Source organism: Stegastes partitus, unplaced genomic scaffold (assembly GCF_000690725.1).
Source record: "Stegastes partitus isolate 25-593 unplaced genomic scaffold, Stegastes_partitus-1.0.2 Scaffold101, whole genome shotgun sequence".
NCBI lineage: Eukaryota > Metazoa > Chordata > Actinopteri > Pomacentridae > Stegastes > Stegastes partitus.
The window spans coordinates 452,023-468,430 of NW_007577832.1; the positions used below are offsets into that span (position 1 = coordinate 452,023).

The window sequence follows — 16,408 nt, forward strand, 5'->3', positions numbered from 1 at the left end:
CGGTTTGTTGGTCTACGCACGCACACACGCACATGGATTTACAGCTCCAGTCTGAAGCTCGCCATGCAACGGATCGATATCCTGCTCCGTTCTTTTCGCGACGGCTTTTTAACAAGGGAGTGAAGCATCCTGGGATTTATCATCGCTTCGTTAGCGCTGAACTACAGTGAGGCGCCCCCTTCGCCGCGCTCTCTCACCTGTCCATAACCTGTGTGCTCGCGTGGAAGCGTGTGCGCGTTTTTCTCTCTCTCCCCCCCTCTCCCCTCCCTCCCTCCCTCCTTCTTTCTCGTGCATTTCTGTGAGTGAGTGTTTGTGTGCGTGTGTGTGAGTGTGAGTGTGTGTGTTTGGTTTGTTGTCCGCCAGAGGGAGTGTAGGTGATATTGCTTGTGTATGCATTGGAGTGCTGTGCCAGCTTTTAATTAGTAGTACGTGACTGTGAGTGTATTGTGTCTGCTCTGCTGGTGGGTGCCTGTGCGTCGGGTTCATGTTTTATGTTCGTGCATGTAGGTATATAGGCCTCGGCGTTGTGTGGGTATTTACTTAAGATGCGTAGTATTTCCTCTGCACCACATCTCCTTCATCGTATATGCCCTTGTGTCATCTGGCCACCTGTTTGACCTCCCGAACACCCCTAAGAGACGACAAAGCTCCGGCAGGATGAGTGAGCGCTCCGGTGCAAGCACTCTGGCGGCCATGACGCTGGAGGAGCCAGGGGCTGAACAGGCTTCTCCTCGAGCCCCGGGCCCTCTCCGCTGTGGCCCCTGCGCCGTGTGGCCTCGCCAGCAGACCTGGCTGTGCGCCGTGCCCCTGGTCATGGGCTTTGTAGGGCTGGGACTCAGTCTCATGCTGCTGAAATGGATTGTGGTGGGATCGGTCCAAGACTATGTCCCCACTGATCTGGTGGATCCTAAAGGTAGCATTGGACAGGACCCTATATTCCTCTCCAAACCCAGTGCCATGCCCAAGGGGCCTGACATCTCCACGGCCACCACTACTTTAGCTGCCTCCACGACAGCGATGGTGTCGACTACCACGCCGCTAGCTGCGGATGGTACCGCTCCAGCTCCAAGAACTCGATCAGGGCCACCAGCAAACCACTCAGCCAATGCCAGCACTGCCAGTGGAGATGGCAACCGTGCCCCACACCTTCATAACCGTGTTGGCACCCGCGTTAGCGGGACTGTGGTCACCACCTCTGCCACTCGCGCCACCCGACTCACCCCACCTCCCAACGGTAAGGAGGTCACGCCTCGCAGTACTGTTAGAAAAGGAGGCAGCTCTGGGAATGGACGTAATGGAGCTGCCAACTCAAAGCCTGGACAGACTTCTTCTACCACCACTACGGCATCCACCACCACTACAGCTACTGTGAAGATCACTGGTAAGGCTCAGCCAACCACCTCCCAGCCGGCAGCCCCTGTCAAACCCACGTCACGATGGAATCACGGGCGCCCAGGCAAGGGCCCAGCCACCCGCCCACACCACCGCTTCCGAGCACGTGAGTTCGCTTTTTGGCTTTTTGGAAATGTACGCGAGAGTACGACTGTGTGAGGTTATCTGTGAAACTCAAGATAAGTGTTTCATAAGAGCTTTTTTCTTGGACTTCATGGCAGACAGGCTGGTGTTTAACTATAGTAGCCAGCTGCAGAGTATCCATTAGCCTGGTAAAGAAAACCTCTTTTGTCTGATAGGCTTTGTTATAACTCGTGGTCTGAGAATGTAATTTTTTCCCTTTCATATCCACATGGAAAGTGGATACTCCAGCAGCTTAACATTAATCGTATTCATTAGCACAGGCAGATATCTGGGGATATTCTCAGTATTTTCACCCCTCTTGTCTTTATCTTTCACTTGTGCATTAATCCGATATGAATCTTACCTCCGGAGAAGTGCTTTTTTTTCTTCTTTTTCACCCGGTGGTTTAAGTACCATTAAAGGCTGGGCTCCATCTCGTAGAATTTATTTTGTTTTGTCTGCTCGAGTTGGGATGTTAAAGCTTTGTGATGTGTGCTGTGACCAAGGACGGCATATTTGTGTTATGAAAACAAATAACAGGAGCCGGTGTTGTGTCGAAGTGGGAGAAAGGTTAGCTCTCACCTCCTGTCTAGAGGAATCAGATATAGCAAGGCCACACATCCCATTTAGATGAGAGGATACTGGGAGCAGAGTGTCGCAGGTACTGCTTTCACACTGCAGGGATATACAGAGGGGGAGAGTTAGAGAGAGAGAGAGCGGAAAAGAAAAAAAAAGGAGAGGGCGGCTCAGAGGAATAAGATGGATATAGGGATGAGAATAAGGTTTCATAGGACAAGTGGAAATAGATGAGGTAGGAAATGGGAGGAGGAGAAAAAAAGAGAAGAGAAATACTTTGAAAAACAACATAAAGTTTAAGAGGATGGCGACGGGAAGGAAGCGAATGCGAGAAGCATAACAAAGCAGCGGAATGAAGAGTGGGAGCAGCGAGAAGAGAGAGATGGCAGATGGAGAGGGCTAAGTGAGGGAAAGGCTTGAGGGAGATAGCGGGTATAAAGCAGGAGAGCTGTGAATTTTGCATATTTTGCATTGTGTAAAGAAGGAAGGTTTCATTATTATTAATTCCACATGGGACGTGTTTTTAACATCACACAGGTTTTTTTTTTCTTTTTTTCCAATGTGGGTGGGGCAGGATGTGAGTGTAATCATGAGGACTGGTATGACTATATAGTTTGTGTTTTCCTCCCTCTCCAACTCATGGGACTTTTCTTTTTTTTTTTAAATTACAGAGCTGTTGGAACATTTTCGTATTTAATTGGCGACTTTGATTTAAAGCTCATTCCTGGCTCATCTATTTTCAGTTGTGTTTTCACCTTAGCTTCCTGTAAGTGGATTTACCACGGGAGTGAATTACGAAATAGCTTCCTGCTCTTCTTTCAGCAAAGCGTGCTAGAGGGCAATGACAAAAATGCTAATGTGAAAACTGAAACCTTCTTTTCTCCACATTTCTGCCGTGGATCATATGTTGGGGGGGGCAGCAGCAGTTCCGGTTGAATACATGGCATCCTGTCGTTTATCAGATGGATGCGTCAATGGCATCGATTCCAGCAACAAACAGTGATCAAGTGACATTTTCTTCTTCACCTCGGGGCAGAATATTGCCAGTATAGTTGGTGGGGCACTGGAAATGAAATTGTATGCCTTTTTATGTGCAGTTGAACGGCTTCGGTGACTTAGTAGTTGGCTGTGGGCAGCCGATCTAGACAGAAACAAAAGATTTGTGTGGTGACAGAACTATAGAGTTTCCCATAGAACATTCTCAGACTCCTCCTGCAGAATAATCCAGAGTCAATTAGATCACTGGATGACTCAGTAAAGGGCTTGTGAGTCCTGTATACTATGAAAGGGCACAGCCTTCAAAAACTAAAGCACACTTATTAAAGCTGCCCACCGTTAATAAAACCTTTCAAACATACAAAGAGGTTTTACTGGAGGCTGATGTTTTCTAGTCTCTTGTCCACATGTGACATCATGCGGAGTGGCCTGACATTTTGGCCCACTGACTTCATGTTTGTCCCCTCGTTGAGTAAATATCTATCAGGCAACGGGTGTCTCTTTAAAGTCACCAAACCACTACTCTGCAATGCTCACATGAATTCAACCGAGAATGGATTTTTGCCAGTATTTTAGTGTTTTGTATGACACCAAAATCCCCCCAAAACCTTCCCCACAACAAACCAAACAAGGTGGTAAACCCTCAGCTGCTTTCATGTTTGCCAAAACTATCGCCAAAGCAGCACGGAAGCGCTTTGGTAAGCACAGGTAGCAATTTCTAACATTGGTTACAGCGACACAAAACCCTGCTGAGAAAAAACAGTGATATTTGAAGTTCTGCACCAGTCTACTTGTTCTTGGAAGAGCAACAGCATCATCCAGATACATTACAGGAGTGTTATAGTACAGCTATTGTTATCAGTAAATAAAAGCTGCTGATCGCTGTCATGACGTGAGTAAATTCAGAAGGGGACTTCATTATAAGGTAGACTTTAAAGAGGGGGGAAAAAAATCAAATTTTTTGGAGGAACGTCAGCGTTGACACTCACTTCTCGTACTTAGACGGCTTACATGATATAGCCTAAAGTATGCGATGACATTTTATCATTATTATTTTACTATCCAAGGTATAATGATACAGTAATCTGACAGGATGCACCTTTTTCTGTTGACATTTCACTAATGTGATGGTTTAGTGAGGTCTCTCCCTGTAGTAAAATCATTTTGCCGAGTCTATTATCATGGCACAGGATCTGTGCATGAATGATTGCCTTTCACTGATGGCTTCTTGTCTAACGCAAAGTGTTAGAAATCCCTGCGTGGCAATAATAAGACTGGTAATTGTGATAAATAAACTGCAGACATTTGATATGTAATGATGTGCCACAACATTAAAACCACCTGCCTAATGCTGCAGCTGTGACACTGTGCAGCGTGGGTACAACACCTTTAGAAATAAACCGTTTTGTTTGTCACAAGGGCGTCGGCAAACGACCTTTTAGGGCATTTGGGTTGTGGAATGAGGCTGAATCAGGCTTGATCAAATAGACCCTCTAGATCAGGGGTGTCCAATCCTGGTCCTCGAGGGCCACAGTCCTGCATGTTTTAGATGTTTCCCTCTTCCAACACACCTGATTCAAATGATCAGCTCATCATCAAGCTCTGCAGAAGCCTGATAACGATCCTGATGCACGGACTCATGCAGGACTGTGGCCCTCGAGGACCAGGATTGCCCACCCCTGATCTAGATGCTTGATTGGATTGAAATCTGGGGAGTTTGGAGACCAGATCAACACCTGGAGCTCTTGGTCATGTTCCTCGAGCCATTCTTGAGCAGTCCCCCCCCCCCCTTTATCATGTGGTGCTGTTGCTCTGAGATATGCTCTAGATCTGCAACAATGTTCAGGTGGGTGGCATGTGTCATAGTGACATCCACATGAACACCGGGACTCAAGGTTACGCGGCAGAACATTGCGTGACGCTCTCTCACCTGTGAGCGGTTTTATTGTTGTGGAGAATAAGTGCACATTACAATGTATTGTAACCTACCATTCAGTTGTCATGTGCGATTTCAATACACACCGGATCGTGTCAGCTCAAGCAACTATAAACTTACGAGCAAATGGCTTCTAAGTGCTTAATGTGGACGTCCGTCGCTGTCATGGCGTATTCTGTCAAGTCAAGGCTGCACCGTGTTGAATAGCGTCCTGTTGCTATGTTATTCTGCATTGCTTAGTTCCACGCATTGACAATGTTGCTATGGGTTAAAATAATAAAGCGTGTTCTTCATTGGCTATTACGTGCATTCAAGCAGCCACTGTGCCGTTTCTGTGTATTCACGTAACCTCTGTGTACAGCAGAGAGTACAACGTGCTACCCATCAAGACTTCTGGGAACGCAGCCTCCTTAAAAGCTCGACTGTATCAAGCTCATTGTAATATTATGTGGAGTTGTGCAATGCAGCATGTTTAAAGTGTAATGATACACAGAAAATGTCTTGGCTGATGATGAAACGCTCTGTAAAACATGGCTTCAGGTGCATTTGTCTTTATGCGCAGCCAAGTGATCTCATATTTTTATGTGAAGTTGCGTGCTAATACATTCACAATGTGCAGTGTCAGGTTTCAGGTAATCTGGACCGCACGTGGGCCGTAGTACCCTTATTTCTCCTCTCCACTTTGTTTCCTCTGCTTTTCGGTGAGGATCTAAACGAATCTCCTCCTCGTCCTGGAAGACAGACAAGCTTTGTCCGTCGGGGATAAAGACATATTTTACCTCGTCCTTTTGTCTTATTTTCTCCTCTCGCTCTCCCCCAGCTCTCCCTCTTTCCCTGTGGTTATTGTGTCCGCTCTCTGTGTCATTGTATTCCACCATCTATTTTTGCTTTGCTTTTGTGCTTCCTTCCATCCTTTATTTTAGCTCCTCAGCTCACATTCATGAGCATATGGGCAGTAGCGGGGAAAAAGAAAAAAACTGGCACACTCGTGAGCCACAAAAGACGAGCATGTATCTCGCGTGCGCGCCCGTACTTGTGAATCTATCATCTGGTTTTCTCCATTTGAGGTGTTATGTATCTGACTCCGCTCTCTACATACGAGCCCCATTGGCTCAGAAGTAGGGATATAACAGGCGAATGGAGCACTGCACAATGAATGCCTGTTGGGAAACCAATGGGACGCTGTGCTGGCTGAGGGCCCATTCTACTCTCTTCTCCGTTGTAAGAACTCTTCCTTAGTGAAGTGTGGTTGTAATTCCACGCACATCTCACTAGCCTGATTCCAGACTCGTGGATCGCCAGCCACATTTAAATTTTCGCCGAGCGATTCAAAGGTCTGCTGCTGCTCCTCAATGGGGTCAGGGGCTGTTTCCTGAGTTGGGAACACAACCGAGTCAGTCGGGCACCTTTATATGTGAGAAGCGCCTCGTTTTGCGTCAGCACGTTTGCATTTTGGGAACATTGTCTGACTGTGTGAGAGACAGAATGCAAAGGAAACTGACACCGCTATCAAGGCTGCTGTAAATCAACTGACTGAAACAACAGCTATTAAATTAAAACAGCTGTGCACTGAAGGTAAAAAAAAAAGATGAAGGTGTTGTTTCAGTTCCCTGTTGGCTTAATTTATCTGTTGGCTCCTTTGGCACTTGAGGAAATGAATTGTTAGTTAGTGCTATATGTTAGTTCAACAGGACAGACTTTTAAAGTTGCTTGTCACTTCTTTGTATTATAAAGCAGTTTAGCATAAACAACTTGGATCATGATAAATGGAAAGCTGACTTTCCTGCCATTAATGCAGATTCCTTGTCACCTGGAAATGACATCAAGCAGAAAGACGCTTCAGTTACAGCGACCGGCCAGAGTGAAATACCCTCCCTCCCTCCCGCATACAGAAGCTTAGCAAGAAGCCAGTGTCAGATTACTGGGGCAGAAACAAAATGGCATTTCAGTCTGAATAGGTTCAGCATCATCCGGTTGTAAAGTCAAAAGCCAGTCAGTTACTGTGCCACAACTGATTGTGTTTTTTTAGCTCAATAGATATAAAAACACAGCGCAGGGTCACAGACAACTCTGATGTCACGGAAGAAGAGAATAAAAAAATTATTTTTATCCTGACATGCAACCACTGTGGTTCATTTTTTTTTGTTATTGTTGTTGTTTGTTTTTGTTTTTTTTCCAGCTATACATGAAGCCTGCACAAAGTACTACTGTAGGACCAGTGGAGCGTGTAAGGGGGATTAAAAACAAAGATATAAATCCAGTTTGCCTCTCTCGCTCTCTCCAGGGAGGTCAGGCTCAGATTTGCCAGGCTGCCTCTGAGGCCTCTCTTGTCTCTCCTGAGACATGCTCTGCTTGTTCGTCGAGGCTGGCCCAAGCAGCGCTGCTTCTGCACACTGTGTGCAGCTGCACCGATTTACAAATATCTGTTGGAAGGCGAGCTCTTCTATCATTTTAGGCTCAGCGTTATTAAGCCCAAACTGTTGTTCTCAGCATGTGTCAACTAGATCTTCAATAGTCCGCTTCAGAGGAGTAGCAAGCAGGTTCAATTCAGTGTTAATGCTTTCAAAGAGTTGTTTTTTTTCTGTGATGTTGGGCTCAATGAATGCGGTTCTGCTCTTAGGAAATACCTGTCACACTGGCACAACGGTGACACAGATGTGGGGCCACTGTACATTCCACAAATTCTCATTTAAATGCCCTTTGAAAAGCTTAATTATTTAAAATGAATCTGGAGTTTATAGAAAATAATAAAGTGCTTGCATGAATGATAATATGCCAGAAATAGAAATTAACATTACTATAGGAGGCATTAGCAAAAACCGTGCACTCAGACATACCACAAGTACATGTAAGTCGTCTGACACTGTGTGCTAAGTGGCTTCCATTAGTGTGGCGTTTATTTAATCAAGCATATTTCTTAAAAAAACATGAGCTCTCCTCATAACGTTGGAATAGCTCGGATTCAACAGACTGGAAAGGATGTATGCATATACTTTGCACATGCAAATTAGTGAAGGAGTGCTGCATTCCGCAGTGTTGGCCTTGAACATGCAGCGAGCAGAAATACTTGACACTGATGGGCACCAATTATGAAGCCGAATACATCATTGTATGCAGTTGGGTAAGCCTGCAGACAAATTATCCTGGAGTGACAGCCCGGTGAATGTTTGAAATTTTGTGGGATTTGATCCCACGCCCTTTCCTTTGCTTGTGCTGCGCTCTACCCAGTGAACCTCAAAGAATCAATAAGGAAGAGGGAGAGAAGGCCTCAAGTAAGGACGGCTGGGAGAGACAGAGAAAGAGAGAGAATAAAAGTGCAGAAGGACAGAAACAGGGAGTGTTGGATACAAAAGGGGGGGAAAAAAAGTGAATTTATTGGGTCAAAGACTGTCAAAAACCATAAGAGCATGTTCCAGAAGTACGGATCCAGCTGCTAGGTAAAAGCATACAGACATCACAGCGGAGTGAATGAGCCTTTGCCAGACATTTTACATATCTCAGACCACCGTTCTGCCCGTTCTATTATTATCTCTCTCATTTCTATGCAGATTGGCCTCAAGGTATTATCCATATTTGAATTTGACAAGTATTTCACTTCAGCCCTGTCACCACGATGTCTGCATGATATATCCTTTACTGAATGAAACCATCAGGCAGTATAAACCAGTGAAAGTTACCAATTTTGTACGTTTTACATTTATTATACATTTCACGGCACCGTAGATGTGAATGTCTGTAGAATATTAGACACCAGAAAAGTATGTACCTCACAAAGTTTTGGTCAGAGTAAACACTTTCTGTAGTTCAATCAATTACTTGAATTAATTAGCTGCGCAACAGGAAATTAATCAGTATTTTTATAAATGATTAATCGCTTCAGTCGCTGCTCAAGCAACGATGACAAAGATTCCCTCCTTTCAAATGCGAGAATGAATGAGGATTTGATGTTTTTGTCATGTATGGTGGTAAATTGAGTGTCTTTAGGCTGTCATTGTAAAACAAGCGATACGTCACCGTCGGCTCTGGTTGATGATTTCGGACATCTTTGAACGATTTGAAATCGTTAATCAAATAATTGAGAAAATAATGGTCGGATTAATCAAATACTGCAAATGCTCATTAGCAGCGGTCCTAAATCATTGTAGGTCCAACGTTTCATTGTCATGCATTACCGCAACACATTAGGCAGCAGAGAGAGAGTGCCAGACAGGAAGAGGCTAGCAGTGACGGCTAAATGTGTGCTCACGGTTTAGACACAGCGAGCCTAAACTGCTACCAACACGTGTCACATTGGGAATAGTGGTCCAGTTCAGCGTCCGAGATTGCAACCTTGGATTGTTGTGGCGTGTCATCTTCCCTCGCATAAGGGACATTCGAGCCTTGAGCCGAGCCTCTTAAGCAACGCTTCCTCTCAGGCTGTGTACACATCCCGCCTCCTTCAGCTGAACCGGCAGACCGGGGGCCCTAACCCTTAACCTCCCGTAATGTAAAGCATACACAGCTTGTTGAGGCTGGCAAAAGACCTGGGACCAATTGCTTCTGGGGGGAATTTGCCTTGAGAAACAAAAGTCACCAACATCTCTGTCCTTGTCAGTCTTGCTGTTTAGGGAATGCCTTAAAGATACACACAAAAAAAAGAAGAAGCACACCACCAATCTCATCATTCAAACAGAACAGGATGAAAGAACTTCACTCTTATTGTAAATTCAGCTGCAGCCTTCGAATGCAATTCCGTCTAAAGTCAAAAATGTGGTGCCGATTCAATTCGTACCACTAGAGTTATGATTGTGCCACCGCTGCGGCAGATATCTCGCAAAGTCTATCTGATGCTTTTAAGTGATATTTGACTCTCAGGCAGACGTCAGGGGACTCGTAGATTGGTGAAGGAGAAGCTTGCCTACTGTAAGTACTGACTGAGGCCATCTTAGGGCTTCTTAATGTCACTGTGTGATTTATGTAGACAAAATGTCCACCGGGAGGTGGCACAGAGAAGAAGAGGTAGAGGTGGGTGGGGGCTGAAATATTAATGTATGGGAAGGGAAACATGTGGAATGTGTGTTGCCGGAGGTGTGAATAATTGATGAATCTTTCCTTTTATAAAGTGCTTGAGCTGTCCTGTGCCTTGTGGTCTAATGGCAGAAACATGGGAATATAGGATTCTGGCGTATGGCACTGGCTGCCTTTCAGAGGCAAAGGCATCAGTAGTCATAAGTGACCTTTCGTATTATAAGAAGTCGCTGCACACGAAATCGATAAAACTTCAGGATTCACATTCAGCCTGCTTTTTCTCATCTCTGTTCACAAATGTGGCACTATCTCCCCCCACTGAGTTAATTGTTACTAATGTTCCCACGGAGAAATAAAGGTGGTCTTAGCCTAAGGAAAGAAATAATCCTAATTGAAAGTAAACAGTGGGATCATTATTGTCTCTGAGCATCACTCCCCCACTTTATATCTTTTCAAATTGGAAGAAATGGGAGTCGAGAACAACTTTAAAGGCTGCTTTAGTGATGGTGGTTAATGTGTGTGTGCTGGGGGAGTGCTCATTTCAGTCACATGGAGTCTGCTCTCATACAAGTCTGCCACAGTGGGTACTTAGATACTACACTTAGCGACTTGCTTTTAATCCTCAAAATCCCACAATTCATTTATTCATTAATTAATTAACTTATTCGTTCTTTCATGCATTCATTCATTTGTGTGCAGAGAGCACGCTGACTGACTGGTGGCTTAAGGGGCTCTGAGCTGGTGCATGTGGCTGTGGCAGTGCAGAGAGGATTACAGTCCATCATATCTGATCTGAGACTGTTAGATCCCAATATTGAATTACGGACCCTGTGGGGTCTCCGGTTCCGTTATCAATTTGCAAACGAATAAGGCGGAAAAGAAGGAAATGGGGGCTGGATGTGTTCACGGCGGCAGAAGCGGCTGCGTCGAGGCAGGTTGTGTTTGGATGTGATGCCTCTAATAACAGTCAATTGTTGTTGGCCAGGGGACTGCATGTGGCAACGACTGCAGTGCCGTTTGTGATTTAAGTTCTCCAGAGTTCTTCCCCGTGCAGTTGGATGAACGAGTCCCATTTTGGATAGACTACAGCTGTAGTGGTTACATAAAGCTTTCATTAACCATTATGAAAAACATTTTTATGAACCACAAAATCCTTTAAAGCTGTACGCGGGGTTATAAAAGGACAGCAGCGGGTGTAAGAGTTTAGGACATGTACCATATGATAAATTATGTTATTTAAAAAAAAAAGTTTTATTCATGGTGAATTTCATTTTAAAACAGACAATTAGCAGTTCACATAAACACAGTCTCAGTCACTGTGTGCAACAGTGTTAATTTCAAACTCGCACTTATCTTGTTGGTATGAAAATAAACCTCCAGCTGTGAAGTATAATTTCGACAGTGCTGCAGCCGGTCCGTCAGACTACCCTGTACCTAAACCGCAATTATTTCAGCAAAGAGTGCTATTTAAGTCACGACTTTAAACTGAGGTATGCGCAGCATGTAGAACATGATTTCTCACTATCCTGCTTCGCACATAGCATCTGGGTACATGACGAGCCTGCAGGAAAGTGTGGATTGCGGAGGTTGCAGCAGTCGGATTGATTCACTGCAATGTGTGGCCTGCTGCCACCCCCAGTGACGGGAAATGTGCCATGGTGCCCTGTTTGAGATGGAGAGGGTTGTTGTGGCGTGTGGAGGTGTAGGTGGAGATGGAGGTCACCTCTCTCCCTCTCTCCCTCTCTCGCCTCCCTCCCACTATCATTCATACCTCTATACTTAGGCTCTCCTTTTTTTATTTTCATCCTCCCGTCCTCTATTTTAAGGCACCCTCTTGCCTCTTCCTCTCCTCCGACTCTTTTCTTCTTTGCGGAGTTCTTTCATTCACCTCACATCGCTGACAAAGAGAACACCAGCCAATGAGAGCTCTCTTATCTCAGGAGTGTACCGGAAGAGATAAGAGTATCATTCATCACTCCGTATTAGCTACTGTCGCCACTTCCTCCCAAGAATTCCCTCGGAAATTATGACAAGGAATCGAGACTGTTTCATTATTGTTATCAGCTGTGCTGCTTTTTCACATGCAGCCTCTGAAAATCTTCTTTTTTTTCTTTTGGCCTCATTGTGCCGAACCTTAAAGCCTGCATAGGTGCAACATGCTCAGTAACTGCTTCCCATGACAGCTCAATGACTTACATAATGATTTCCATTCACATCTTTTTGCACCTTACTGTAAATGCCAAATGGGATTACAAATAGATTATCCAATTCATCTGTTATTTTGTGAAGCGTTACATAATGGTAATATGTAATGCCTCAAATGCACGAGTGGAAGAATAAGCTAATTCTTCCAACAATACATTCGCAACACTGGAGCTGATATTTTCACACAGACACACACACAAAAAAATAAATTACCACCTCGACGCTCCGTCCGTCAGGAAGCAGGAATTTATAAATTGATTTTCCCTCCTAAAAAACTCTGCAAAGTTTAAACTGAAAGTAAATCCTCTCCACGCCGTCTTTTTACTTGATTTTTTAAGCGTGACTGTAACAGTGTCTCAGATAATGTTGTGAAAATTAAAAACACATCCCTTGAGAATAGGATTTTTCCAGACAGGGAGCCGCTGTTGTTAAATCTCTCCTTCTGAAACCTAACCTAGACTCTGAGGCTCAAATTGCCTCTTTAGAACATCCCCGTGACTCTTTACAATAAAGCGGTCCAGATATAGTTTTGTTGAAAGTCTTTCTGAATGATTTTTTTTCTCCCTCCCCAAGTTGTTTTTGTACATACATCTCATGAAGGGGATTTTATGTAAAAAGAAGCTGTCTTGATATTTCAAGAGGCTACAGAATATTCAACACTCTGCTGCTAGACTTCTGATCAAAACCGAAGCGAAGCGGCACATCACCCTAATTGAAGTGGAGTGATATTCTAACACAGCGCAGTGTGTTTTGGAGAACACTGGCTCCATGTATCATTTGGGCCTATCTTTAAAGTACTTTTGACTGTACACAAAGCTTTCAGCGGCAGGCTGCATGGCAAGAGTCTGCGCCGTTTCATGTTCTTCCACAATCAGTCTGATCCTCCGCTGTGTTAGATCTTGAAAACTAGGTTGAGAAAGCTGGATGCGCAACATTTTTAAACTCTGCTCCCAAACTGTGGAATAACATTCCCAAGGATATTAGGGAGGCAACTTCTGTGAGACGCTTTAAAAGATGTCGGTTTCAATTAGCTTTCATCTCGGCTTTTAATTTTGAAAGTCTTTTTGTAGGATTATATTACTGATTTTAGATTGTTCCTCCTTTTAGCTCAACAGTTTTTTTTTTTCTCCCCACTTTAGGCTGCCTTATTTTTTTTACAAATTGTTCTCTGTGTACATAAAACGCATTGTTATTAATAAAACATCTGTGCAGGAATATGGATTTACCCCGGCGTCGAAGATTAAGCAGCATCTTGTTTAGGCATTTGTGTACCTGATTGTTCAATATACAATGAAAGATGGCCTAATGCCCCTCGTGAAGCTACAGCAGATGCCATTATTTTCAAACACTGTGTCAGAGGCCCCAGGTGTGCTGATCATGGCAATGATGAATAGTGAGAGAAGGAGCCTGAGTGAAGAGGGAGATGGAGACAGGGATCGACTGAGGTCCTCTCATGTTATTTTCCTGGGGGTGTGCACAGCTTGTCTCATGCGGTAATCCATGCATGGTAAAACCTTATCCATGGGGATAATGTCAACTCACTCCCAAAGATAACAAGACAAAAGCCCTTGCCTAGCGATCACTCCAGAGTGTGTTTCATATTCCCCTAATCTGCCATCTTACATGGTTCTGTTCTATGGATTTGTTGCCCGAGCTTCCCGATTAACACAAACATGCACACACTCTTTGGACTGTGTAGCTTTGCACAGTTGCTTTTTTATCAAAAAAAAAAGAAAAAAAGATGGTGGACAGAAATGACATTTATTTCATCTCAGCTGCATCAAGTGCCCTTTTCTGGCTGAGTAAACACAATTGCAAATGTATGATTGAAGGACAAAAGCTGCAAGGAAACAGTGTGTACTCAGTGGAGGTAGAGTTGTTATTGTAAAGTATATCATCAATAAAATCAGTGGGGAGTAAATACATCGAGCAGTACCTTCCAGTGTTACGAGGTGTAATTTATGATTATTTAGAGCTATTATTACAGTGTTTTTATTACTCACTGCACTCATGGATGCTGGATTACTCATTGCAAGTTGACTGAGCAGGTGCACATGGAGGGTTTACTGTACACAACCTGCTGGGCTACTAAGATAATTGGAGGAGTCAGCTGTCAGTTATCTTTGTGTAAAAGCCCGCTGTGAGAGCGACTTACCTTCCCGGCATGTGTGTGTGTGTCTTTGTGTGTGTGTGTGGAGTACATCAGTTCTTCAGCAGCACAGAGTGCAGATCAAAAGATCATAAAAAGGACATGTGTGCGTTTAGTTCATACTCAAAGTGGCCTAAGAGATCCAAGGTTTAAGAACACCGAATCTTCACCAGACTGAAAGAGCATCCATCAGATTCACACCCAACCTGTCAGACAACTCGGTGAATTATATATTGAAAGTTCCCCTCTGAACATCCAGGCAGAGACAGCTTTCTCTCAGTCTCTGCCTTCCATCTGATGTGCTGCATTGAATCATTGATAGGACATCCACAACAACAGCGCTCCTCCCTATAAAACACCTGTCACAGACAGCCTGAAAGGAATACAACCACAGCGAGATGTGGAATCTGTTTTGATCTTTTTTGAATAGTAAGAATGTGGCAAAGTGGTGCATATCTGACCTCGTGTGACGTTAAAGCTCTGCTGTTTCCTGCAGGATGCATTAAAAGCCAAATTTCCATCGCTGTCAGCTGTGAAGCAGAGTTTTTGTCCGGTTACCAACAAAAACCATCAGCATAATTCTCTCCCGCATAATTCCATGAAAGAACCACCGGCGTCTGAGTGACATCCAGTGGCTTTTTGTACCCCAGTGTGTCTTCCCCTGTTATGTGTCTATACTTACTGAGGAAATGGAAACACCAAACCCTATCATGTATTTTTCCATGACGGCTATTAATGGAATGGAATGAAAGGCTCGGCGCAAGTGAGACACTGCTGTTGTAGGCACTAATATGCACTCCTCTCTCAGTCATCAAGTATACTCTTTGATCCCAGCTGGAGTCAGGGATGCTTCAGGGATATGATGGAATATTTTATTGCAGTTGTGGGAAAGCAGTTGGTAGGGTTGCCTCAGTCCAATGGTTTCACCCTCTCCCCTCCATAATAACTTAAGCTTTAAAGCCTCAGCTGGGTACCCAAGTGACTATTTTGCATGTTTTTACTCCTAAACCGTCTGTTTTACAAAAGGACTGCGCTCCCTTTGAGTTTGTAGAGTGTGTGTGTGTGCGCGTCGAATAAGGGCGGTATGGGACTGGCAGAGGCTGGGAGGGTTAGCAAAGATGAGGCTGACACTCTAGCCAGAAAGAGTCTGTGGCATTAGAGAGAATAATGAAGATTAAGCTGGGATCGGGTGGTGGGAAGATTGGAGGGTCAGTGTGCTAGATCAATGTATGGAGGGAAGTTAAGATAGATGAAGGTGAGGGCAGACAGATTTCCTGTTTCTCAGAAGCGGAAACCGTCTTGATTAAAAGAAGCCACATTTCTCTGAGTGGCCATGTCAAGAGCCTGATCAGATAAGATAATAAAGCACAAGGCATAATTCATGGCTTCCTTCTTGGCACTGAGTTTGGGAGAGTTTGAAGCCGTTTGATTTGGCAACACAAACAGCCGAATCATCACATGCAGGGCTGCAGCTATAATTTACGTTGTCGATAAACCTTTTCTCTATTAATTCATCAATAAATGGTGAAAAATCAGATCATGTGCTCAAATGTCTTGTAAATAACCAAAAGATATTCAGTTTACTGTCACAGAGGAGGAAAGAAAACAGAAAATAATCACATGTGACGAGCTGAAATCAGAGAGTTTGGACTTTTTTTTTCTTAAAAAATTACTCAAATCGATTTATCGTCACAGCTCTACTTGCACATCTGTGGGTTTCAGGAAATATAAAGGACTCCTACTTGTTCCTACACTTGAATTTTTCACATTTTTCCTCTAAGAGCATTTTCTTTTTCCCATTAGTCGTCACCACTGTCCATCTAAAGTAAAGCGCGCCGCATTATTGTATGTAATAATAAACCAGCCTGTGCTTTTGTGTTGGGTCACATGCGGGGCAAGGCCATCAAACACTGGACATAAGTCAAAAAATACCGCACTTGTTCTTTGGTAATCCACAACAGCTGGTGTGTGTGTGTACGTGATGGATTTCATGTGTGTTCCCACGTGCATGTGTGTATGTGCAG

At 44.2% G+C, this 16,408-nt stretch overlaps 1 protein-coding gene across 1 annotated transcript in view; it reads left to right on the top strand.

The window, feature by feature from the left end:
- Positions 1 to 509: 509 nt before the first annotated feature.
- Positions 510 to 16,408, top strand: part of nrg3b (neuregulin 3b) — a 196,657-nt gene continuing 180,758 nt past the window's right edge. Inside the window, exon 1 of the mRNA XM_008277581.1 lies at positions 510 to 1,498. Within this exon, the coding sequence (XP_008275803.1) occupies positions 658 to 1,498 (841 nt within the window). The 5' untranslated portion in view covers positions 510 to 657. The remainder of the gene's footprint in view (positions 1,499 to 16,408) is intronic.